Consider the following 27204-nt stretch of genomic DNA (forward strand, 5'->3'; position numbering starts at 1 on the left):
ACCAGCCATATACAGTTTACATAACACTGTTTGTTTATGTTCCAAAATTAATATAGTTTATGGCCTTCACACGCGTTATGCTCCTATTTTTTTTATGCTCAGCTACTAAAATTTCCCTTCGGTAACGCACCACGAGTGCCCCTGTCGGTCAACCAATCAGGTACTGCGCGATGACAAGTCATGACGTAGCCAAATGCCTGCGGTACGTGTGTTCTTCCTGTGTTCACAAGGGTTTTCTCTTGGTGCTGTTTTTCTCCCACAGTGAAAAGACATTCATAGGTTAATTGGCCTACAGGGAAAATTGTTCCTGTTTGTGTCTGTAAGTGCTCTGAGATGGACTGGTGTCCCATCCAGAGTAAGTGTCCATTGCTATCAGTTCCCATGACATTGTATTGGATAATTCAGTTAGAAATGGGTAGATGAATGTCTTTTTTTTGCTGTTTAAATAAAAAAAAAACCTCAAATTATATAAGTTTTTGTAATAATACTTTTAAAACCAATTATTGGAATTCCCCTTTTGCCAGTCATTATTTTGGGTTCCTCACCTAAAATCAAACGTAATGGGAATTACTGAAATTTAAATTTTATAAGATATTAACACAGTTTATCATATGTTCATAAGCTACAAAAATCTGTAAATAGAAGTTCAACATTTTAAATAAATGATGGCTATATGGACTCCATTATTTTCTAAATTTCCTACATCTTTGAGCTGCAGCAGTGTTTTTGTATGTGCAGTCAATAGCAGCATTGGTGTCTTGGCATTCATGGGAACTGTTCGTATTAGTCTTTGTCAAGTGATTGATAAGTAAGAACAACTCACCTTTACTTGATCTGAGTAATCCACCATTATATTTATTTTTCTCCTGTGTTTTGTTGCTTTATGACGCATAATGTACCGCAGTGTACTCATAGTGTGTTGCTATGTAAAATGTTTTTTACAGCAGTGGATTATTTAATTAAACAGTACAATGTAGCGCATCTTACAAAACAATAATAAAACAATGCTTAAAAACATTTCTGTAGTGCAGTGTGAAATGCATTTCACATAAACCTGATTGTCAATACTGTTGTAACAGAAGAAATAAGGTTCTTGATCCCGAGATGAAGTAAAACAGATGAGTTTATTGCATGCAAGGAACAATAAAGCCGAAGTCTTGTTTCCCGCAAGAAACAACAAAACCGAAGTATTGTTCAACGTACTGTTACAAACTTTTGGTCTATATAGTGTTTTCTTCTCCGTTTCTGACGTCACTCGGTCTGATGGTAAAGAGGGGGGTTCATGGTATTTGGCCAGCTTACGATGTTCTGGACAAATGGTCAGTTTAACATTACACCCAGGGGGGTTCCTAGCTTGCATCTGCAATCCTTATCAGTTAACCCCCTTTCCTGCCATAAACCCCAGCTTGTGACTTAGAAGTCTAAACCCCCTACAGAAAGGATTAAATTCAAACCCCCGTCTTCACATCTTTCTTCAATACATATCAATTTTTTTTAGGATTGAATGTCCATTTCCTATCCATCTTGTAAAAATATCAAATATATTTTAAACTATAAATATATTTATATTTACACCTGAAGAAGGCTTCACAGCCGAAACGTGTTTTCTCTCTTTTCTTTTCAGGATGGAATAAGCCTATTACTTGTTCCTATATTTAAATTAGGTGGTCACATTCACTTTCAATACCCATCTTCTTCAGTATTGTTTTTTAATGTTTGATTTTTATTGGGCATATTTGAATTACAATTTGCAGAAGTGGTAGGGCTGAGTTTACAGCAAATTTGAAATAAAAGGGCAAAGAAGTTAAAATAGAAAATAGAAAAAAAAATCACCTGGCACTTGTAGTGTTTATGAACCACATTATGATATAAATTTCATGTCCTACATACCTCACTTAGCATTTTATTTTATGTCTCATATGCCAGGCTATTTACTACAGAAGCGCATTGCTGCCACCAAAGAAAACAATCCTTGCCCTGATCTCGTAATTATGACAGTTACCTCGTAATTACAAGTTAGTAATTCTTGCGTACTTAATGTGATAATGCGATAATACAAGTGTCATATAATACCTGTATCGCTATATGCAGACTTTCATTTTTAAGCAGTGGAACCGATTGCACATATGCCTGTTCATAATGAAACCATCATTGCTTTGATCTCTAAATCCCACAAAACTGGTCCTCATAATGAGTCTGTTCATATTTCATTATGGATAAGCCCCAGTTGAAAGTAAATCCGGACATTGACATGATCATTAAACTGAAAGTGTCAGCCAAGTTCATGGTAGCTTCTAGTGCGTTAAGTGCACAATGTAACCTTGCTAGATACTTTTCTCATCATTATGAGATAAGGGGGCATTTTTTTTTCCCTTGGTGTCAGCAGTGTGCTTCTGTAATTTACTATATCATACATAAAGCAATTTCCAGAGTTCAATAAGAAAACAGGAGAAGCACAGTTAATGCTGCTTCTTAAGATTTCAGTTTTCTTAATTTGTGGAAATTTCAGAGATGAAGATGCTAGGCTAAAAAAAATAAAGAATAAAGTCCTGTACCCTCACTTTAACATAATCTCAAGGCAAATCATAAACCTCACCACACCCAGGGTATACTCATTGTAAAGCCTCAAATTTCATTATATCCAAGTTAGCATTCTAGAATTTTCATTTTATTCATTCTGCAGATGCAGCCATTCAAAGTATGTGGCACAGACACGTACCGCGGGTAACTGGCTACGGCCTCGCGCATCGTGACGTGCGTTGACGTAAAATAATGCGGTACATTATTGGTTGACCGACAGGGGCATTCGTGGTGCGTTGGTCGGTCGTAGAAAGATTGAAATGTCTTTACTGTGCCCGTTTTAGTATTTAATATTTATATGGAATTTTACCACTGAAGGGAAATCTTAGTAGCTGAGCATAAAAAGAATAGGAGCATACTGTAACACGTGTGAAGGCCATAAACGATATTAATTTTGGAACATAAACATACAGTATATGGCTGGTCTCGGTACTTTAAAGAAAAAATACACACCAGTATTCCATTTCTCCCTAAACATTTTAAGCATCGAAGTCTTTAACTGATGTGATACCGGAGTCAACAAGCATACTTTTTAGAATTTGATTAAAAGGGAATATAATATGGAATCGCGTATCTAAAGAAATTAATAACGATATAATTATATTCATGTACCGCAACACAAGAATAGCACACGCTGTACAATGTCTGATGATACTGTTTCTGTAGTGCTTTTTCAACACTCATCATGTGATCTTGCCAGTGGCGCTGTGGGATAGGTTCCTGACTTATACATCACACGTTGGGTGTTCGAATCCAGCTGGAGCCATTACTTTTTGATTTAACAAACATTTCTTTGAAAAAATAAAATAGGGTTACTGTTAGGGTTACTGTCAAACTTTAAATCAACAGTTGATTTAAGGACGATCTGTCAAAGTGCAATGAAATACAATATTGTTGTTGTTTTTATTGTTGTTTGTATCCTATTGTACTGCGTTTTGAGAAGCCACCTTTAAAGGTGCTATATAAAAGCACTGATTCTTATGGAATGTGTTTTCTTTCTTCTTTTTTTCAGCATGGAATAAACCTATTACTTGATTCTTATGGATGCCTGGTTCTGCCGGGGATTAAAAACAAACTACCATGGAATCGTGTATCTAAGGAAATAGCGGTATAACCTTATTCATGCACAAACAGTGGCATGTTACATTTTAATTTGGGTGTCTCCTCTTTCCAGAAAGCTCTAAATTGCATTTTGAGTACGGTTTTTGACTTTTTTTAAATTACAACCCATAAATAAAGCTGATACTGTTTAGACTTTTCATTATTTTAAACAGTATTACAGCAGCACAATGCACAATGCAACGTAAATCGCTATCTTTGTCTTCTGCGTAATAATGTTCACCTCTCTGTCCAGCAAATTAACAATAGTAATAATAATGAACTTTATTGTATATAGCGCCTTTAAAGGTGGCTCCTCAAAGCGCTTTACAGGATAAAAACAATAACAACAATACTGTTAAGCTGGGCAAATGTTTTTAAAAAAGAAATACAAAATGAGATATAATGATGTGTTCCAGCTTAGAAATTAACGAAGAGCAGAATGAAGGTCATAAAGGTCATAAATGATATTAATTTTGGAATATCAATATATTATGTAAACTGTATGTTGCTGTTATTGGTATTTTAAAGAAAAAATACTGTAAAATCCTGGGTTCTGTAAATTGTTTCAGGTATTCATGTGAAGGACAGCAGAGCTTTCACTGGCCGATTATCAAACTTTATTGATAAAACAAAAACTATCTGACCAAACCAGAAAAAGAAAAAAAGAATCAAGAATAACGGACACAGCGCGAGCCTGCATTCTCTCCTCAACCGTCCACAGCACACTTTTCCCTTGGTCAGAGATTAAATAAAACTTCACTCGCACCAAACAAATTACCACACACTGAACACTGAACTTGTTAACCCAAATATGTCTCACAATACTTTTATGGTACATTACTTTGCTAAAATGTATTTGAAAAAAAAAACTATTACAAACGCCAGCAGAGAGAGAGACACACACACAGTCCTTCATTGTCAAAAAGTAATTGTATTTTACTTTGTCAGCACCCAGACAAACGCAAACGTGTTATTAATGAAATGCTTTTATTCATTCTTAATCAAACTCACCAGTTGTCATCTATTGTTGAAGCTCTGTGAGACTAGACTCACACATGGCTAGACTTCACTATTTAACCATGAGATTATGTTTATGTTTATCAATCTTCCTTGTTATGCACTGAGAATGATAAGCACCCCAAACACGACGGGCGGCGTAGCGGTCGGCTATGGCTTTCCAATCTATACCGAAGCACTGCAAGTACAACCCCCCCTCCTTCTCTTGAGCGATGGGCAACAGTTGGATATCTGGGAGAATTGTTCGTTCCACTGGCATCTGTGAATTCCGCTGTGTAAACGGTGCTTCCTGAAGGGAGATAGACGACGGGGACAGCATCAGCCAGGTCCTGGGCAGTGGTGAGCAGAGAAGCCGGGGTGGAGTGTCCTGAGGTGGTGTATGCTCTGTGGGGGGCAGAGCTTCCGCCAGGCATTGCAACCTGCGCGGTGGGGGAAGGCACTCATCGGGATACAGCTGCTCAAGCGTTTGACTGCCGGTACACACTGTCTTCGGCTTCTGAATCTTCAGGAGTGTCTCTAACCTCCCAGTCCTCCCCTGTAATGCGTCGTACTGCTCCCGCTTCTGCCGAAAAGTCTCCATACAGGTGCTGCTTCTACAGGTTGGCACCCTTGCCAGCGGCCGAGAGCAGAGTGCATTGCACTTTGACAGATTAACTGGCTGTTTCACTAACTTAAAGTATATATTTAAAGTAATAATTTAACAATATATGTAAATGTTTTAAGATATGTTTATGTTGTGAATGTCTGTAGATTTTACCTTATTTTTAGTTTTTGTTTTGTTTATAAGGGAGAGTGTCATAGAGACGACTCCCTTACCCCCCATCCTGATTTAAATACTTTTATTTTTTCACAATCTGGCAATGCCAGACAGAATTCACATTTGCTGCAGCCAAATTGCTTTTATCAATTATCGCGCCCGGCTCCTCAATGAAATCGCTTTAACATGCTAATGCGTTGGTGTAACGGTCCGGGCGTGGCAAGCTTCTAATGTCTCCCGACTACGGCGAAAGGAACCCGTCTTTCATTGGAAGATAATGAACATATTCTACCCATACATGAGAATATATTGCTGGTGCGTGGGCGCGGTGGGGTGCTGTACCAGCTGTAAAAAAAAGTTGTTACAAAAACAGTCAATTGAGTGTCCATAATATTGCAGTAAGTGAAAAGACCACGGGCATTCTTCCTCCCCCTACATTCTCAGAGTAGAATAGAATTTATTATTAGCACAATTTATTACAGTGCTAAATTGAATATTATTGATTACTAATAATTTATGCTAACACCTAGCTTTCTTAATGTGAGAAGTACTACCGTAAGTACTGTACTTACTGGGTTTTGGAGGGGGGGTGTCTTTCGCTGGAAATCTTGCCCCCTTCTACTTTGAAAATACCTCTGAAACCGGTTTAATTCGTCACGGCCAGCACTACCGCAGAGAGTGATGAAAACCGCGCTGCGCCAGGCGAATGCACATCAATATGTTTGACTTTTGGGCTCAGGTTAACATGTTCAGTGTGTGGTAATTTGTTTGGTGCGAGTGAAGTTTTATTTAATCTCTGACCCAGGGAAAAGTGTGGTGTGGACGGTTGAGGAGAGAATGCAGGCTCACGCTGTGCCCGTTATTCTTGATTCTTTTTTTCTTTTTCTGGTTTGGTCGGATTGTTTTTGTTTTATCAATAAAGTTTGAAAATTGGCCAGTGAAAGCTCTGTTGTCCTTCACATGAATGCCTGAAACATTTTACCGAATTCAGGATTTTACCGTATTTTTTTTTAAATTACCATTTACAGCAACATACAGTTTACATAATATGTTGATGTTCCAAAATTAATATCGTTTATGACCTTTATGACCTTCGTTATGCTCTAAGTTAATGTCTAAGCCGGAACACATCATTATATTTCTTTTTTAAAAAAATTAAAAATCGTTTGCCCAGCTTAACAGTATTGTTGTTATTGTTTTTATCCTGTAAAGCGCTTTGAGGAGCCACCTTTAAAGGCGCTATATACAATAAAGTTCATTATTATTACTATTGTTAATTTGCTGGACAGAGAGGTGAACATTATTACGCAGAAGACAAAGATAGCGATTTACGTTGCATTGTGCATTGTGCTGCTGTAATACTGTTTAAAATAATGAAAAGTCTAAACAGTATCAGCTTTATTTATGGGTTGTAATTTAAAAAAAGTCAAAAACCGCACTCAAAATGCAATTTAGAGCTTTCTGGAAAGAGGAGACACCCAAATTAAAAATGTAACATGCCACTGTTTGTGCATGAATAAGGTTATACCGCTATTTCCTTAGATACGCGATTCCATGTTTTTTTTATTAATCCCCGGCGGAACCAGGCATCCATAAGAATCAAGTAATAGGTTTATTCCATGCTGAAAAAAAGAAGAAAGAAAACACATTCCATAAGAATCAGTGCTTTTATATAGCACCTTTAAAGGTGGCTTCTCAAAACGCAGTACAATAGGATAAAAACAACAATAAAAACAACAATATTGTATTTCATTGCAGGACATTGACAGATCGTCCTTAAATCAACTGTTGATTTAAAGTTTGACAGTAACCCTAACACTAACCCTATTTTATTTTTTCAAAGAAATGTTTGTTAAATCAAAAAGTAATGGCTTCGGCTGAATTCGAACACCCAACATGTTATGTATAAGTCAGGAACCTATCCCACAGCGCCACTGGCAAGGTCGCATGATGAGTGTTGAAAAAGCACTACAGAAACAGTATCATCAGACATTGTACAGTGTGTGCTATTCTTGTGTTGCGTTACATGAATATAATTATATCGTTATTAATTTCTTTAGATACGCGATTCCATATTATATTCCCTTTTAATCAAATTCTAAAAAGTATGCTTGTTGACTCCGGTATCACGTTAGTTAAAGACTTCGAAGCTTACAATGTTTAGGGAGAAATGGAATACTGGTGTGTATTTTTTTCTTTAAAGTACCGAGACCAGCCATATGCTGTATGTTTATGTTCCAAAATTAATATCGTTTATGGCCTTCACACGCGTTACAGTATGCTCCTATTCTTTTTATGCTCAGCTACTAAGATTTCCCTTCAGTGGTAAAATTCCATATAAATATTCAATACTTAAACGGGCACAGTAAATACATAAAATATACATATACATACTGTATACAGTACAGTTTGCATACAGCAATATGTTTATGTTCCTAAATCAATCTCTTTTATGAGCATGTGGAAGGCATGGTGAATCGGAGATTCTCAAAAATTACTGTACTTTGCATGATTGGAAACAAATGCGTGATTGCGAAATGCTGTGGTGTTACTTTTACAAGGACGGTCAATGAAAAAAAGAATATGGACCAGGGCAATACTTTGAGTCAACAGCTTGTCCAAGGTCATTCATTATTAATTCTATTAGTAATATCTTCGTTAAAGACTTTGATGGCGACAGCTGAAACATGAGAGGTTGAGCTTTAATAGCTCCACCTTGCAGAAATTCCGGATACTATTATTTTACTTGCGGTACCACGTGGTATTATGAGGTATTATGCGAGAATTTACGGAAACTCGCGGTAGGCTGCGTCAAGCGCACCGCAAAATAATGTGGTATCACCTGCTTGTTTTGAATGGCTGCATCTGTATGTTGGTTTTGTGGACACAGGAATGAATGAATCAGTCTAATTAAGTAGACTGATCTGTAGCCCACTGATCCAAAACTCAATTTGTTTGACTAACCTCATGCCTGTAGGTATTTGTAACAACATTAAATCTAAATTAAATTAAAGCAAGTATTAATAATACCACAGCACATTCCTAAATTACGTTGTGACTGTTCACAATCACATATTAAACTGCTATTTAATATGCTGCATTTTAACACTTCGTTTTTTTCTGTGTTGCAGACACAGAAGCTGAGAGAAGTGCTTTAAAAGAACATGTGTATCCTAAATTAAGAGAATTCTGCAGGGAAAACTATGGAATTGAGTTCCAGGTATGTGGACTTTTTCATTATCTTTCATGCTTTTGTGAGTCTCGATAAATAAAATCATACACACGCAACTACAAAGTTCTGAAATTCTGAAATGCAATTGCTGCTACAATGACCTTTTAAAACCGCCTTTTAAAAGTTGAAAAAAAATAATGTATTGTATGTCTTCTAATTGTTCCGTGATACACAGTTTTCTTTATGGACTTTTTAGCACTGTATCTTTCATTTCATTTTCTGTTTGTGGTTGAATAGTTGAATAAAATAAAAAAGAAGTTTTATCTTGATTGTAGTCATCAAAATCCTAATGAAGATAGAGTGAAATGGATTTGATCTATTTTTGATCTAATCTGACTGTTTCAATAATTGACATAAGGAAGGATGCATTGATTTTACAGTTGTGTACTTGTTTAATTCATGGTTTACAAATGCAGCTGTCACGGTACAGTAATTTTAACATCCTAATTACACAATATGAGCAGTACAATGTACTTTCATTACAGCTTGTTAAGTGTTTTCTACATCTTGCAGATCTACTTCACCTGACCCGCATCAGTTTCTCTAGTTAAGGCACAACTTGGTTCACAAGGAGTTAAAATGTTTATTATGATGTACTGTAGCAGTGCATCATGGATTATGCTTTATTAATTTTTCTTTAGGAAAGTTGATGTGAGTTGTATATAGACCTGTTATCAGAGTGATGTCTGTTCAGTCTGTGACTCAGTGTTGTGCTGTGAAATAAATGGTAAATAACAAAAACAAAACCTCCATGGTCCCCTGGAGTAAGTTATCACAGCCTTAGTTCTCATGTGTCTCATGGCTAAGATAAGAAAACAAATTATAAGGAAGACAATTAGAAAAAAATGGCAGGAGTAAGAGAGTGAGTTGAGTGGGTATACACTTGTCTGCTATTACTATACTCTAATTTATTGCAGTTCAATAGTGCAGCATTTCTAATGGTAATTAAAAAGTTTAAAATTTAAAATGCACTCTACTAAGAATGAAAAAACAAACTCTAGTGCAGGGTATTTTATAATTAAATGTATTGTTTGCACAATCTGAATTATTGATGAAAGACGATCCTTTCCAGTTTCCAGAGATTCCAGTACTCACTTTTATTAAAAATACGTAGAAAACCAATGTTTTTTAAAGCTATGCCTGAAATAGTTAACAGATATCACAAGACTCTTACTATGGAAATGCTATGGAAATTTATCTGTATTTATTTTTTTCTCAAATGCAACATGCCTCACATGCAAAAATGTGACTCATATCACATAAAAAGTTATAAATGTGTTTATTAACAGTAATAATACTATTTAGCATCTCTTTTTTATGAAAAGTACAGTTTTAAGTTATCCAGTTAAAACAACTCAAGTTTAAACAATTTGACTAAGAGTTTACACCAAACTTCAGTAGGCAGGAGTATCAAGCATCAAATCCTTCATTTATGAAAAACCTTGGCAAAAAATGTGTGTATCTTAATCTAGTGACCATGAATTATGAGGAAAAAAATTGTTGTAATTGCGAGGAGCTATACTGTAGCTGTCACGATTGTAGTCCCTCCCCCTTAAGGGCGCTCCGGCTCTTTCACTTCTGTGTTGATTTTGTGCACCTGCTCCCTTTTCCTGCCTCCCTACTTAAACCAGACGCTCCAGATCCAAGACTCGCTTGGTACAGGAACCAATGCAGAGCCCGGAACAGAGTGAACGTCTGGCTTAAGTAGGGAGGCAGGAACAGGGAGTAGGTGCACAAAATCAACATGGAAGAGAAAGAGCCGGAACGCCCTTAAGAGGGAGGGACTACAATCGTGACAGTAGCCTCTGCAAAAGCTAGGGAAGATGCCTGACAAAGAATCGCCGCTACATGTGAAAGTTAATTGTGAAATAAAATGAAATCTCGAATTAAAACAAAAAAAAAGTCAAACTAGCACACCTGTTTTGGAATGACCTAATTTACATTATGTCTTTGAAGTGGAGCTCCTCTTAAAATATTATGTAGTTATGCAATATTGATTTTATGCAGAAGTAATTTATTAATTTACAGTAGCTGTATCACAGTGGGAGGACCTGGCAGAAGATTAAGACACAATATAAGAGTATCACCAGAGGGACTGTACAATACAGTGTAGTTCAATCCTCTGAATGAAAAATGTTGAGTAATTTTAGCCAAGACGAAACATGAGTAAGATTGAAGGAGGACTGGAGGAAGAATAATCATTATCATCAGTACAATTAAAAATGTATTCCTTTATTAGCATATTGTCTGTTTTCCCCACATTTTGTGTTATGAATCAAGTCATATAGGTGAGTGCTTCCCTAAGTTACAGAAGTCTTTTTTTACCAGGTAAAAATGTCTCTTGTGTAATCAATACTTGTATTTTATTCAGCTAGAATTTTATTTTTTAACTGTACATTGATGCTGTGAATCTTCTATTAAAAAAAACATCCTCCTTCGGCCCTGTGGGATATACAGTCCAGAGCTCCTGTTACATTATGAAATGCTGCAAGAAATTTTCAGATCATGATGCATAGCTACAGGGAACAGAAGCTACATTTGGATAGAATTATATATGAGAATATTACCAGGTTTGGTGGTATTCAATAATGTATGGGTGATAAATGTTATTAATGCACACAAGAACTGTTTTAGTCCAATTTCCTTATTGCATGACACATTGTCACTTTAATGAAATGCAATATCAATACAGTAAAAAATCTGCACCTTTCACAAAGAATTTCAACCCATTATGTGCAGAGTTTGAGTTTCTTTTAAAGCGGAGCTATGACAAGCACAGTCTGCTTAAACAGTATCTTTCAAATAAAAATTAGCTAGCTGCAAAGGGTGATCTTGAAAATTATTTTCTCCACAAGGCTCTAATGAAAAAGAATGATACCTGAGGAAAAGTGATATTTTTCGGTGATTCGAGCTCTTAACATCAAAGTCAGGATACGTTTGACTAACCTGCCCTGGAGCACGTTAAGAGTATAGGATATGTTGCTTCGTGAGACTGAAAATCCAGACTTTTGTCAACATGTTCACAAAAGTCATCCGGTTAACTTGGTAATCTTTACGAAACTTGCATATAAACATGCATTAAGTCTGTTTTATCACATACAGTATATACATGAAGTAACTTCACAACAAGTTTTTAGCTACTTTTTGGGCTGCTGTATTGAATAAATAGTATTAAAAGTCCTATGTAGGAGTTAATAAAGTCCTACTTAGGAAATAAAAAGTCCTGATTGGAAGAAAAAAATCCTATGTTTGTTTTTTTTTTCCCCCTGTGATACCAGGACACTGCTGTAAATAGTAAAAAACCTAACAAAGTAAATAAAAAATAAGTAAGACATTGTTGCATGAATAAATAAAAATGCATATTTGATTTATGACAATACCACAATTGTCACAGTAGCTGCATATTGTTTTCATTGTGAGTATGGTAAGACTGAACTTTTGTAGTAATAGTGTATACTCAACCACATCACTGGTAAAGCATTGGTGTATGAGTCACAATATAAACAGTAGAATTGCATTTATATTCGCTATTGTATTAACAGTTACGACAGATACAAATTCTGAAAAACATATGAAATCTGCAGATCTGGTTTTGGTGGGTTGCCTGAGCCCGCAGTCAATAATGTATATATCCCACCCCATTGTAAGTACTTTCAAACACGAGACTTGAATCATGTGTCCGAAACATCAGGAGAAGGTATAAAACAGGTCTTATGATATAGTGATACTCACCACACCAACACTTAAATGACTATGTCCTCTGAAAGCATAATGGAGTTAATGTTGAAATTAGGGGGTATAGACGGTATACCGGTGGAAATATGTGTCACGATATGAATTTGGCTATACCGGCAGAGAATGGATTTTGATGTTTACATAGATTGTGCCGCCAGCATCATTGAGGTTTGGAAATTTGACCTATCATAATTTAAAATTCTGTCGTATTTTAGCTCCAATTATAATTCTGAAAATGTTAATCTTGCTGACATATGGAAATCTGAGAGGTTCAGAATTATTGACCTTTGGTGGTTCAGACATCTGGTTTGTGATGCATCTGAGATCATTGCGGCCAGTAAAAACATGCTGGCGTCCTCTTCCCTTTTCCGTGAAAACAAATGCACGTGTTTGGTGTGCCCGTCCACAAACATAAATACGCGGATGAAATTGTTGAAAAGAAGAGTGCTTTATCGGTTGTTTGGAAATGGCTCGGATTTAAAAAGTCGGACCACGAGCAGAAAACGGTTATCTGCAAACTATGTCAGGCGACGATTTTAGCCAGAGGTGATTATACAAGCAACCTCCATCACCTAAAGACAAAACATGTATGCGAGTATGAGGAAAGTATGAAAATGCACTCCCAATCCAGCAGTTCTAGTGTCGGTGTGAATAAAAAAGCCACAACACAGACATTGCTGCCTGAGTCATTTACTAGTAATTGTCCAGAGATGGAAGGACATTACACACGCATTACCTGTGTACCTGTGTAAAGACATGGTGCCCATCCAAAGCATTGAGAGAGATGGCTTTAAGGCAATGGTGAAAACTCTGGATTCGCGCTATGCAATACCAAACCGCAAATATTTTACTCAAACCGAAATCCCAAAGTTGTACAACTTTGTGTGTGCAATGTACCCTCTTTTTCAAATTTTTACAATAAGCAGACATTTGAATTCTTGAGGAGTTGTTACTTTAATGCTTGAATATTTTTTAAAGTTATTTTTGTAATTTTATTTTGTTTTAAGGAGTATTACATATTTACGTTTAAGAATTTAATTTGAAGTATAACATATTTACTCATTTAATTCATGTTCATAAGTTTATTGTATTGTTTCATTTCTGCAAAATAAAAATGTTCTTAAAATGTTCGACTTCTACTTCAGTTCAACGTGAAATTTCAAAAATACTAAAAGGAACAACACAGTAGCTAACCAACTGTTAATAATAACCTAATAGTTAACTCCAGGCAATAGCAACTCACTATCCAAGAAAAAAAATATTTGCCATCCCTATCAAGCACTGAAACCAAGCATTATGAAATTGCAAACTATTTCTTTCAAATGTTCAAACTAGAAAAGCTTGGAGTTTTACTATTGCTTTCTATCCAGTTGGGCTCTTCACTACTTCTTCTCTTTTGCATGCTGACTTCCTTGGGTCCTGACATTCAATCCTCTTGGGCCTAACTTCTTCCCAATCTTCCAAACTTCTTGGCAGATCTAGGGGTCTAACTGGTATTTAATTACAATTTTTAAAAAAACTTAATGAGATATTTTTGTTTACCCTTTTGTAAGGAAATGAAGTATGTGATATTGCATCACATCCAGCACTTCATGCAGTCTTTCACCAGTAAGGAATGAAGGTTGTTATTTTATTGTGTCCAAATTATGATTTGCTGTACAAGCAATGGGAGGGGTGTCATAACTCATTTTGTCACTAGAGGGATGACTTGGTCCAAACTTTGACCCTAGAATCAATTTGGATGGATCAGAAGAATCTGTTTTCAGTAATACTGAATTTCAGTAATTGCAATCAGAATTCTGTTTTATCTGTTTAATTTTAAGCCCTTTTAATTTAAGACCTAACAAGTGAGTTACCAAATGGCCATTTGATCAGATATCCCTTGTTTCTTTAGATATAATCCAGTTGGTTATGCTTCTTTTGAGTATATCCATGTGATTTCTTCATTTAATATTAATAGAATAGTAAAACAAGGTGTTTGTGGTTGTTCATGGCTTGCACAATAATAGCTCTCTACACAGCCCTTCTTTATATACTAATTTTAAAAGCAGCTGAGATTTGACTTTTCCTGAACATTACAAATTTACTGAAAGTATTAGATAGTCACATATCATTCATGACCATTCACCCTATCAAGTTAATTTGGTTCTTTTTCTGTGATATATCCAGTACTAGTTGTCATGGGACGCCAACTCTCAAGCTGTATTTCTCCTTGAAAACACCCTTAAATAAGACAATATAGAGTAGTCAAACAAGCCAAACTGCATGTCTTAGGGAGACAGAAGGAAGCTGGAGCATTTGGTGAAAACTCCACATGAACACAGGGAAATCATATCAACTCCACAGACACAAGCACCAGAAGAATTACACCCAGGACCCTGTAGTTTTGAAGTAGTAGTGCTAACCACCATGCCATCTTATTACGCATATTCCTGCATTAAAATAGTGCAAAAGGAGTCGGAAATATAAGGTCATCAATCTATGTGTAGGTGATGCCAAGCCCTGTTAAGGTATAAACTACTTCTTAAGATAAGATTTATTGTCCCCTGAGGGAATGTTTTTGTGGACACATACCACTTCTGTACATTGAAATTGAATGCACACCCCCCCAAAAAAACATTGCACATCACTCTATTTCACATTTATAACGCATTACAAAACATATTGCACACAAGGTGATTGTAAACATCAAAAATTGTGTTTATCCTTTCCTTTTGCATTGACAGCTTTAATGGATAGTGGAACAAAGGAATGTTTGTATCTGTTTGACTTATTGTCACGATTGTAGTCTACAACCTCTTGCTGAATTCCGCTCCGGCTTTTAACTTTGTTTTGTTCATCTTGGATTTATCAACCGGCTCTGGACCTTCGCCTGCACTGCACTTCCCTTTGGACTCCCTTTTGGACTGTTCTCATGGACCATGCCCCCCGGAGCACCTTCGTCACGCCCCCCCAGTTCCGCTACCAGCCCAGTTCCTCGTCTCCCCCCTGTGTGTGTTCACTCCCTTCCGGATTGTGTCGTCTGCATCAGGGTCCTGAAAGACACTTCCTAACAGTTATATTTGGGAACCCTAAAATGTTTGCCAGAAGGAAGAAGTTGGTATTCAGAATTGAGGATGTGGGAAGGATCTGCTAAAACATTTTTCTGCCTGTTTGATTATGGCTTTTTCAAAGATGGTCTGCAGGGAGGGGTGCTGATTCACTCCCATGACCTTCAAAGCTGTTTGGATGAGACGGATAATTGAACTGATAAATTACCAAACCACACCGTTATACCATATCTGATAATGCTCTCAATTACAGTATGGTAAAACAGTAGTATTATTTCCAATCGAACCCCAAACACTCTTAGTCTTCGCAAGAAATATAAGCGCTGCTGAACTTTGGAACAAACACTCTCAACATGAGTAGTCCAGCACATGTTACTGTTATGTGTACTCCTAAGTACTTATATGAATCAACCTGAGTGATAGGTTAGTTGTTGATTACTACATGTGAGTGATCACCAACTGCTCTGGGATCAAAAACTGTTTATTTTGTCTATTAACATTCAAAATTAGGCTGTTGTTGTCGCATCATTGCACAAACCTTTGGATTTCTGACATGTACACAGATGAACTGCTTCCTCTATGCAATAAGCCAAGCACAGCTATGACATCAGAGAATTTGAAAATGAGGTTACTTTGAGTACTGTTTGTACAATCATTTGTATAAAGTGCGATCAAAACTGGTGAGCCCACACAGCCCCAAGGGGCACTTGTGCCAAAAGAGTTTTATTGACCCTGACATATTGTGTGCGTTTTTTTTTAAATGAGTGATACCATCTTATAATGTTATGGTTAACAGACATTTGCTTCAGCTTGCTTATCAATAGCTGAGGTCAATAAACAGCAGCTGCACATAGGCATTGGGGTCCTCTAGGTGTTTAACAACCAGAAGCATAGTGCTGCTAATTGCAAATGTGGTGCCCTTATTTTCCTGTCAGAGTATTCTGAACACAGTGAGTTTTGCAATACTTTCATCCTCCACTCTGAAGATTGCTTGAAAACTTTTTCAAGATATTCCATATTGTTGATTTTACAGTGCCAAATATTCAATATCTTAATAGGAATTTTCTTTGCGCTCATCTTTGGCATTACTTCCTTTACATCATAGTAAACTCTAGTCTTCCTTCTTGTTTTATGCCATGAAGTCAAGAGGCCTTACTGCATAGGTGTAAGATGCTGGAGGTCTCAGCAAAGGAGATTGGACCCTACCGACCCTGCCGTCATACCGCAAATTAGATTATGTTAATAATATCCGATATAACCTTGTAAAACCGCCAGGAAGAGCTAATAAAGCTTAACCTCTCATGTACAGCATTTGAGCTTTTAAATTTAAACTGTGTATGTTAATTATTATACATTAAAAAGTTGGTATATTTTATGAGAGCAAGATTGCTCAGTTGGACAAAAGTACACATCCTACCACCTTTATAATAAATATTTTAATTTTACAGAAATATTTATGCATCAAAGTCTTTAACGAAGATATTGCTAATAGTATTAATAATTTATGACCTTGGACAAGCTGTAAACTCAAAGTATTACCCTGGTCCACATTCTTTGTAACCATCTTTATGAATGAAAAGACTATTTTTTCATTGACAAAAAGTAACACCACAGCTTTTCGTTGATCCGATCACGTATTCGTTTCCAATCATACAAAGTAAGTTTTGAGAATCTCAGATTCACCATGCCTTTCACATGCTCATAAACAATATTAATTTTGGAACATAAACATATTATGTAAACTGTATGTTGCTGGTATTGGAAGTTTAAAGAAAAAAATACACACCAGTATGCCATTTCTCCCTAAACATTTTAAGCATCAAAGTCTTACATGTGGTTATTTCGGAAATGTTTTTACGTGCTCCCTCTGACCATGTTACTGTACGTTTACATACAGTTCTTTGTGAGAAAAGTGATAGTTTAAAGCTTTTCTGCTTTTACACACGATATCGGAGTAAACAAAAGCATACTTTTAGAATTTGATTAATAGGGAATATAATATGGAATCACGTTATCTAAAGAGTATGCTTGCCATAAATTACAATCAAAAAAAATAAAAATATCAGAAACTATAAGGGTTATATATGATGGGCAAGAAAAATGAAGGATATTACAAGTGAAATAGAAAAGGAATATTAGTGTTAGAATTTAAGATTATTAGACAGATGGGTTAGGATTAGGAAGTTAAGTATCATTTATTTGTTATCTTCATTACTAATTTTAGTCAGATTTAAATCATTAAAAAACTTTTAAAATAATCATAGTCATGTTGTGTTTCAAATAATCATAGTCAGGGTTTTGATAAAATACTTGAAAACATAAATTTACCTTAGCTGGTTGCAAAATTACACCATCATCTTGGTTTTAATTGCATTAACAGAAAACAACAGTACTTTGTTTTTTAGTTTTAGTGCTAAAAACATACTTATTTAGTTACCCTGACAACACTATTTCTGTTTAGTACAGTGCAAAATATATCTGTTTATGCATAAAACTCACCTTTTTAACACACTAATTATTTCAGTTCTGTCCTTTGAATTTCTGCCTCTACTCCATCTCTGATCATTCTTTTTTTCAATTCAGTTAAACATTATTTTGGGGTGTATTTTACTGGTGAGAAGGTGGAGGAATTATCTCTTATGGCCACTTTCTAAATTTGTTCTGGGTTCTCACCAGAATTCAAGTTGAATTGAATAAATTCAACCATTTTAATACAGGAGAGTGATGAGAAAGATTGATTGGAAGGATGATAGTTTTACCCAAAGTTATAATAAGCACAGAAGACATCAGCTCACTTCATTTTATTTGCCATATGCACAAGTGCAATGTGTTAGGCAAATCCTAATGAAGAGATATGGATCCTGTGCAGACGCAAGGGTATGCAGTAGACATGGCAGGTGTACAATCCAATGCGAAAGGCGAGTTCGTAGTCGAAAGGAAAAGGTGATTGGTATCCAGGAAGTCCAATAGAAGCAAACAATCCTAAACAAGAGGCGAGGTCGTGGTCGAAAGGAGTAAGGTAGGTCGAAATTGGGGTAGTACTCTGGTGGCAAACAATCAGAGTCAAGAGGCGAGGTCTAAAGTCAAAAGGAAAAAGGGAAGTCCAAATCCAAAGTCATACAAGGAACAGTAATTGCCAAGTAGAGCTCTCAGGGAGTAAACTCAATACCGAGCAGCGTGAAGCAGGTTGGAATGGCTTAAATACTGCAGGCTGCCGCACGGTAGGGCGTCTGGTGCCGAGGTAACACATGTGGCAGCGCTTGTAATTATCGCCCTGATGCTGACACTGATTAGCTTTCTTGGAGGCTGGTCTGGGCAGGTTGGTGGTCGTGACACAATGAAAAGCTTATTTGAATGTATGCCTGATACATTAAGGCAAGATAAAAAGGCATTAAGGAAACATCAAAACATAAAAATCATCAATGTGAGTCAGTGGTATGGGTTGAGTTCAGTAATCTAACAGTTTGCGGAAATAAATTCTCTCTGCAGCTGGAGGTAAGTGCCTTTTTGCTCCTATTATGCTTATCAGAGGAAAAGGGAGAGAAAAGTGAGAAACCAGGATAATTGTTATCCTTGGCAATACTTCCATCTTGCCTGAGACAGTGAATTCTAAAAATGACTAAAATGGAGGGGAGCTGTACACCAATAATAGACGGCTAACCTGATCACCCCCTGTAATTCTTTTCAGTAAGACAACAAGTTGCTGTGAAATCATGCTGTAATACCACACGTAAGCACACTCTCAATAGTGCACCTGTAAAATGTAGTAAGAATAGTAAAGATAGACCTAATTTTTTCAACTGTATGAGAAAGTAAAGGCACTGTTGTCCCTTCTTTGTAGCTCCAGTTACATGCTGGAACCACGTTTAATCATTAGTAATGAAGATATCCAGGAACCTAATGCTACTAACCATCTCTACAGCCACCCCATTGATGTGAACAGGGGTGTGGTCTCTACCCTGCTTTCTAAAATTTGACAACCAGCTCTTTGGTTTTGCTGACGTTGAAGGAGAGATTATTGTCAAGGCACCACTCCACCAGGTTCCTAATCTCGTCCTTGTAGGCCGTTTCATCGTTAATGGTGATTTAGCCAATGATGCTAGTGTCATCGGCATATTTGTAAATGGAGTTGGAGCTGTGTCTAGCCACACAATCGTGAATGAACAAGGAAATAACAGGAGGCTAAGCACACAGCCCCGAGGACCACCAATATTCATGGTCAGCATGGAGGAAAAATTTCCATCGACCCTCACAGTCTGTGGTCTGCCAGTCAGGAAATCCAGAATCCAGCTGCAGACAGAGGTGGTGATACCTAGATCACTAAGCTTGCTGACTACTCTGGGTGGAACTATTTAAGGTTCTTCACATTCTGGCATATTAACTAAAGAGCCAAGGCAGTGTGAAGAGCCAGGGAAATTGTGTCATCAGTGGACCAGTCACACAGGTATGCAAACTCCAGGAACTCTTAAGCACTCTGGTACCATTGTATTATTACCTCATGCCCAGCCTTTCAAAGTATTTTGTTACAGTAGATGTAAGCACTACCAGTATGTAATAATTGAAACAGGTTGCAGTATTTATCTTTGGCACTGATATAATAGTGTTTTCCTTAAAACACACTGGAGCTGAAGTTTGTAAAAGAGAAAATTTAAAAATGTCCATAAAAACCATAACCATTTGGTCTACACAGGACTTAAGGAATCCAGGAATGCCTACTGGACCAATTGCCTTCCATCTAAAAGTTGCCTTGACTTCAGCCTCCGTGACAGACATGGCCATATCATCAGTGGCTGGGAACACTGGTGCTGGCAGCTCCATGATTCCCTTCTCAAATCAAACAAAATAGGCGTTCAGCTCATCCAGTAGAGATAAATCAGTATCAGTATAACACTGCTAATTTTAGCTTTATGATTTGTTATTGTCTGAATACCCTACCATATTTGGAGCGCATCAGATTCCACCTTCTTCATAAATATTGTATGCATTAAAGTTTAAATGTGCTTGTTCTAACACTATAGGGTTTATATACTGTACTTCATAAAAAGCTATAATGTTTTATCCTTTTCTAAGAAAATGTAGAAAAGAACTCTACTTCTTGTTATTGTTAAAAAGTTTAACATTCATTTAAAAAAAAACTTTTATTGTCCTTATTGTGTTTATGGATATGAAACGCTCATGTAGAACACTGCACCCAGGCAAGTCAAAGCCCGATCAGAGCATTACATTGGGTTTGTTTCTTACACAGCCAAATATATAAATATATATGTCGTTGAGAGAAGGGGGAAGGTGTGATCCAAGTTTCAAGATAATTTTTGTTTCGGATGCTTTTCTGCAGTAAGAGTTGAGAAACCCTTCTTTGCGAGTGCAGACGGAGAGATCGGTGTGATCATGGCCATCTGAGGTGAAATGAGAAACTATGGGCTGTGGATCCTCACAGCTCTAACGTGTTCTCTGAAGCAGTCTCCCAGTCTCCTTCCTGTTTCCTCAATGAAGATAACTGGGCATTTTCTGCAAGAGATGAAGTAAATAAGGTTGCTGGAGGTACAAGATGTCATCTGAGTGATCTGGAATTGTCCTGACGGGCCTTGAAAGAGTGTGGAGTTGGATATATATTTGCAGGTGATGCAGCAAGTTCTGTTGCAGGGAAAAGTGCCTGGTGTGGATGATTGCTGAGGGCAGTCAAGGGAGCTATGAACAAGGTTAAGCAGATTAGGTGGTCAGCGATATGAGATGATGGGGCAGTCAGAAAAAAGTGTAATAATGGAGGGATCATCCTGTAAGATGGGAAAGTTGTAGTTAATGGTCCTGGGGATAGAAAGGTGGTAAAGAAGCACCAAAGGAGTGCGGTTGTGAGGCCAGGAGTTCCAAAAGCTGTTTTTGGCTCGGGTGATGTCCCTATTAATAACATGGGTGGGATACCCTCTGCTTGATGAAAAAAGAGGGCATTTTGAGTGCTTGGTTTTGGAACTCCCTGTGGCCACTGCAAAGTCATTGGAGCTGAGGAACTGTGAAAAAGGGAGAGAGTTTTTAGTGTGTTTGAGGTGAAATGAGTTTTACAGAAGACAGCTGTGTGAATCTGAGTTTGTAGTAAACTGAATTAGAGTCGCGGATGGTTAATGGATAGGTGTATGTCTAGAAATGGAAGAGCAGTGAAAGATATGTTAACTGTATATTTGAGGGATGGGTGGAAGTTGGTGACGTGATGCAGGAAGTGCTCTAGCTGGTCATTGGAACATGTGGCGGCGATGTAGTCATCGATGTATCGTCTGTAGATGTCAGGGACAAAGCTGGTGTAGAAAGCGAAAAAGCATTCTTCTACCAGCTGACAAAAATAATGGCACAGCTGGGTCCCCTCCTGGCGGCCATGAGGACTCCACTTACCTGCTGATAAAAAGGCTATTGAATGAGAAAGCATTCAGTGTGAGGACCAATTCCGCAAGATGCTCAAGAGTGTGGGTGAGTAGATCAAGCACTGTGCATGTGTCCAGCATGTGGGGAATGACGGTGTATGTGTTGTCCATGACAAAAATGTAACATTCTGGGCCCTGAAACTGGAAATCATTAAAAATGAAGGGCATGGTTGGTGTCCTTGATATATGAAAGAAGCCCTTCAACCAGCAGTCTCATAAGGCTGTCGAGAAATGCCAAAATGTGAGTTGTAGGACAGTTGCATGCTCAGACTATGGGGCATCCAGGGGTGTCGGGTTTGTAGATTTTGGGGAGGAGGTAAAATTGGGATACCTGGGGATTTTCAACAATGAGACAGTTAGCCTCCTGGGGAAGCTATTTGCTGCTGATAAGAAGAGAGATAGTGGATACCACTTCCTTTTGGTAGTCAGCGGTAGGATCCAGAGGATGGTAGGTGGATGTGTTGGTTAGTTGTCTGGAGACTTCATTAATATATAGGTCTTTTTGCTACACTACAACAGCACCTCCTTTGTCTGTTGGTTTGATGACAATATCATCTTTATTGTGGAGAGATCCCCTTGTTTCGCGATCTTGTCCTGCAGTTGCTCAGAGTTCGTAGTGTGGTGTCATTTTTGTTCACTACACATTCCAAGCTATCGGCTTTTGAGCCAGGCTTGTGAAGGGATTAAGTCGGGGAATAAAAATCAGCCTTCAATTTGATGTTGATGTATTTAGATGTACAGAAGCACTGTGTCCATAAAAATAAATTCCCCTAGAGGACAATAAGAGCTTATCTTAGTTTCTGTAATCTTGTCATTTTATAGTTTTTAATGCAAGTTGCATATCATTTATTAGCAAAATGATGGTGTTAAGTTAAAATGGCACTGCTTAGCTGCTGTTCCTCAGAAAAGGCCAAAAATGTCTGAATTTTTTCTACACACGAGAAGACCCTTCTACTCCGACTATTTTCTCCTTGGTAGCTGTTATCATTAGAAATAAACTCCTGCATCAAAAACGAATGGCATTGAAATCTGACTAGTTTTAGATTTTAGATTTTAAACTGCCTCAAAGTCAAGAGCAATATATCTGTTCGATTAAAAGAGATGTATGTATTCAAAAGCGTGCCTCATTCTGAATTGCACAATATGGTGCTGTGTATACCTGGAAATGTAATATGTTTTGTGATACAAGTTGGAGGTTTTACACATTATATTTTACTTTCATTAAGGTTTGAAATGCACTTATCCCCTTTAATTTGATGACTGTTAAAGACTGTGAATTTGGGTCCTGCTGTGGACTGTGCAATGTCTGTGGACTCACCTCTGGTAAATTCACTTTTTAGTAAGGGCAACATTCAGCATAATAAATTAAATAAGAAAAACCTGAAGATAAATTCAGGCAGTAAACTATTGGCCTAGCTGCCAGCACTAACCTAATCCGCATGTGGATTTATGAGAAATTACTGGGAGAAGGTCATGACTAATGCTTTGTTCAGTTTTTCCATTGCTTTTGTGGTTCATATTGCACTCAAAACAGACAGCATGAAATTGCTGTTCATTTTCTTCTGAGAGTATAGCAAATGTATGAATACTGTCATATGCGGATTAAAGAAAACTAGTTATACTGTTCATGTGACCACCAGAGAATAAGGGTAGGTTAAAGATACCCTTCAACAAAAATCACAATTTAGGTTTTTATGTGTATATTTGCTTTTAAATATTGAGATTCTAAAGCCACTATGTAAAATACATTTTATAATTATAATATTTTTATACATTTTGTTTTTTCCTGTAGCTACCATTAGGAACACATATTAAAAACAAAAAAGAGGCCAGAAATAAAATTGAATAGTTTATTTGAATGAATTTGTCCTTTACTGAAAGGTACATTTGAAACTAATGAGGTGGTAAGTCTGGAGCAGCTTAGGTTGGTACAGTAGTTAGATTCCTGCTGGCACCTTGCAGTACTCCTGACCAGGAACCCCACCTCCCGCACCCCCAATGTTTTTTTTTCTTAGAAAATAAGCTTTTATAACATGGGTACAATGTGACAACTGGCAAAGCATTAGCAGTGGGGCTGGCAGGATGTCACAACACCCAGGCAGCACAGGGACTTGTGACGTTACCCAGTGGGTTTGGAAATCAGACTTCATAAGCTAATACAGCACTGGTGAGCAATCAGTCTCTTCCAATACCCGGTTCCCCTCCTATTGATGATAACTTATATGACATAGTAGGCAACTATGAACAAGTACCTACTGCTTGCTATATGGGAAAATATTAATATTAAATAATTATGTCTAGATGAATGCAGTCTGTAAGAATGGATGTAATATTTAATGTATGGATATCTGTGGATATAGCTTCAAGGATATCTTTAATTTGGTAACTTTCCTCACTTATTGTAAAATTGATTATTTTGATCATGTGATAAATAGTAACATTTCATGAATGAAACATCAAAAATGTAGTTTATCAGTAATATACAGATCCAGCCATTCAAAATACCCAAAGTACGCTGCATTAAAACTCGATAGATGTGGCACATCATACCACAGTATACCGCATGCAAATTACATTATGATAATAGTTACCGGAAGCACCTTGTAAGACCTTGTAAAACCGCCAGGTGGAGCTAATAACGCTGTACCGTATGCAAATTAGATTATGTTAATAGTACCGGGAATCACCTTGTAAAACCAGCAGGTGGAGCTTCTAAAGCTTAACCTCTCCTGTACAGCATTTGAGCTGTCACCAGAAAACATCTGCTTTTTAAATCCCGGTCACTGCTGTGGGACAATTAAGAATTTAAGTTGTATACTCTTTTAATCACTTTAAACTGTGTATTACAGAATGAATCATTAAACATATTAAAATGTCGGTATATTTTATAAAAGCAAGATTGCTCAGTTGGACAAAGGTACACAACCTTCCACCTTCATCATAAATATTTTAATTATGCAGAAATATTTTATGCATCAAAGTTTTTACGGAAGATATTACTAATAGTATTAATAATGAATGACCTTGGACAGGCTGTAAGCTCAAAGTATTACCATGGTCCACTTTCTTTGTAACCGTCTGGATCAGTTTAACTGTTACATCACGAAAATACTTGATATTTCCATTGACAAAAAGTAACACCACACTCTCTTGTTTATCCGGATTATGTTGTTGCTGCACAGACTGTTAAACCAGAGGAAAAGAGCACTTCTTTTTTCGAAGCATTTTGTTGATCCGAAACAAAGTAAGTTTTGAGAATCTCCTATTCACCATGCCAGTAATGGTTTCCCGGAGACTGCAAGACAAGGCCCTTTTGCCTCTGGACCCATCGAAATTTTTTGGATGTGGTCCTCTGCCATTAAATTTCAAAAGTCACAAGATTACGAAACAGAAAAGCAGCATAGCTGTCTGCTCCGGCTTTCCCATCTATGCTGATGCACTGCACGTACAATCTCTCCTCCTTCTCTTGACTGATGGGCAAAAGTTGGATATCTGGGAGAACTGTACATTGCTTTGGCATCTGTGAATTCTGCTGTGTAGATGGTGCTTCCTGAGGGGAGATAGACAGCGAGGACAGCACAAGCCAATTCCTGGGTGGTGGTGAGCAGAGAGGCCGGGATGGAGTGTCCTGAGGCGGTGTGTGCTCTGCTGCGGGCGGAGGGCTGTGTGGAGATAAGCATTCTGCCAGGTACAGCAACCTGCGTGGTGGGGAGAGGCACTTATCAGTTGTTATCAGGGGATGAAGGTCTGTTCAGAGACAGCTGACTTAGCGTTTGACTGCCGGAACATACTGTCTCTGGCTTCTGCATCTTTAGGAGTGTCTCCAACCTCCCAACCCACCCCAGCAATGAGTCGTACTGCTCCCGCTACTGCTGAAAAGTCTTCTCACAGGTGCTGCTTTTACAGGTTGGCACCCTGGCCAGTGGCCGAGAGCAGAGACCTACAGCCTGTGGCAAAATAACAGAATACATGTAAGAAAAAATGTCACACAGTAGTATTCAGCAGTTGTGCGGAACAGACGTAAAAATTTTCCTTTCTTTAAACTTACCGCTTTTTAAAGCTACCGCCTGGCAGTCTTTAAAGATCGTTTTGCGTGTGCAGTGTTTTCCCGAAGAACAGGCTGCAAAGAAATATTTATAATATAATGTATAATTAAATACAGCAATAATACCTTGTATTATACACTATAATCGGGTATTTCAGATGAAGCCCGCTGTATTTGCTTACCTTTCGCACTTTGCAAGCCGAGACAGCTGAAACACTACACCTCTTCCCGTAAGAAGTCTTTGTCTCCATACTATGGCTGTTGTAGTGCAGGCTCATTAATTGTTTTTGTTATGAGAACTCAATTTAACCAAATCGCTTGGTGTATTTATATTATATTCGTATGTACGAGTAGAAAAGGCGAACCTTCCAATGAAAGACAGGTTCCTTTTGCCCAAGACTGACAGGAAACAGTCGAAACTTGCCACACTTGGACTGTTAACAGCCTTGCAAATGCGCTCGCACTGTAGGATATGCATTCGACGCTCCAAAGGTGTCATACTTTACTGCTTTCCGTTGCAGATGCGCTTCCATAGCATTTTTTGTTTTTCTCCATAGACACCACTTTATCAATTATACAGTATGCCACAAATATATTTGTGAAATCACATTACTGAATGTCCCCCACTGCGCACAACAATCTTAAGAAGAACACAAAACAGCCCGTTAATAAAATTATTGCAACTTTGTTCTGTCAGTTCTTCCTCCCAGAACTTGTAAATCGCATTTATCAGTTCTTGCTTTGTGCTAGGTTTTGCCATTTTCCGAATATAGTCTTTCAGGCAATGCCATACCATCTCTATTGGATTTAAATATGAGTATTCAGCTGGAGTTTTCACCCAGTTTAAACCCTCTGCTTTATGCCTCGCCTTTGCTGCAGGTCAGACAGACAAAGGGAATGGGGAGGGAATGAAACTGTTACCTGTCCTGGATAAAGAGGTTAGATAAGAGGTAGATTTACACCTGAGAAAAGTGTTCCAATTTTAATGTGATATGGAAGATATTATTAATAACCTTTTAAATCGGAAGCTGTTAACTCTACTTCACACCTACATGTCAAGATCATGGTTTCAAAATAAAAAAAACATCAAACCTTAGATTGGATGAGAATGTCATGATTGTTTCGCAAGGATGTGAAACATGGCAATTTGTTACAGTTACCATCAGAAGTAAAACAGCATATTTGCAACTTACAAAAATTCAAAGTTCTCTAAAGCTTTCTCAGTCAAGAGGTGACTAAGTTTCAGGTGTGATGAATACAGGATCAGGTGTTTTGCA

General features: G+C 37.5%; 1 protein-coding gene across 7 annotated transcripts in view; it reads left to right on the forward strand.

Annotated features, from left to right (window-relative positions):
* LOC102687749 (NACHT and WD repeat domain-containing protein 2) overlaps positions 1–27204 on the forward strand; it is a 227044-nt gene that overhangs the window by 22248 nt on the left and 177592 nt on the right. For all 7 annotated transcript variants that reach the window (XM_015344866.2, XM_006629648.3, XM_015344864.2 and 4 more), the window contains exon 3: positions 8587–8675. In XM_015344866.2, coding sequence (XP_015200352.1) covers positions 8587–8675 — 89 coding nt within the window. The remainder of the gene's footprint in view (positions 1–8586; positions 8676–27204) is intronic.

The sequence above is a fragment of the Lepisosteus oculatus genome, chromosome 1 (genome assembly GCF_040954835.1).
Source record: "Lepisosteus oculatus isolate fLepOcu1 chromosome 1, fLepOcu1.hap2, whole genome shotgun sequence".
NCBI lineage: Eukaryota > Metazoa > Chordata > Actinopteri > Semionotiformes > Lepisosteidae > Lepisosteus > Lepisosteus oculatus.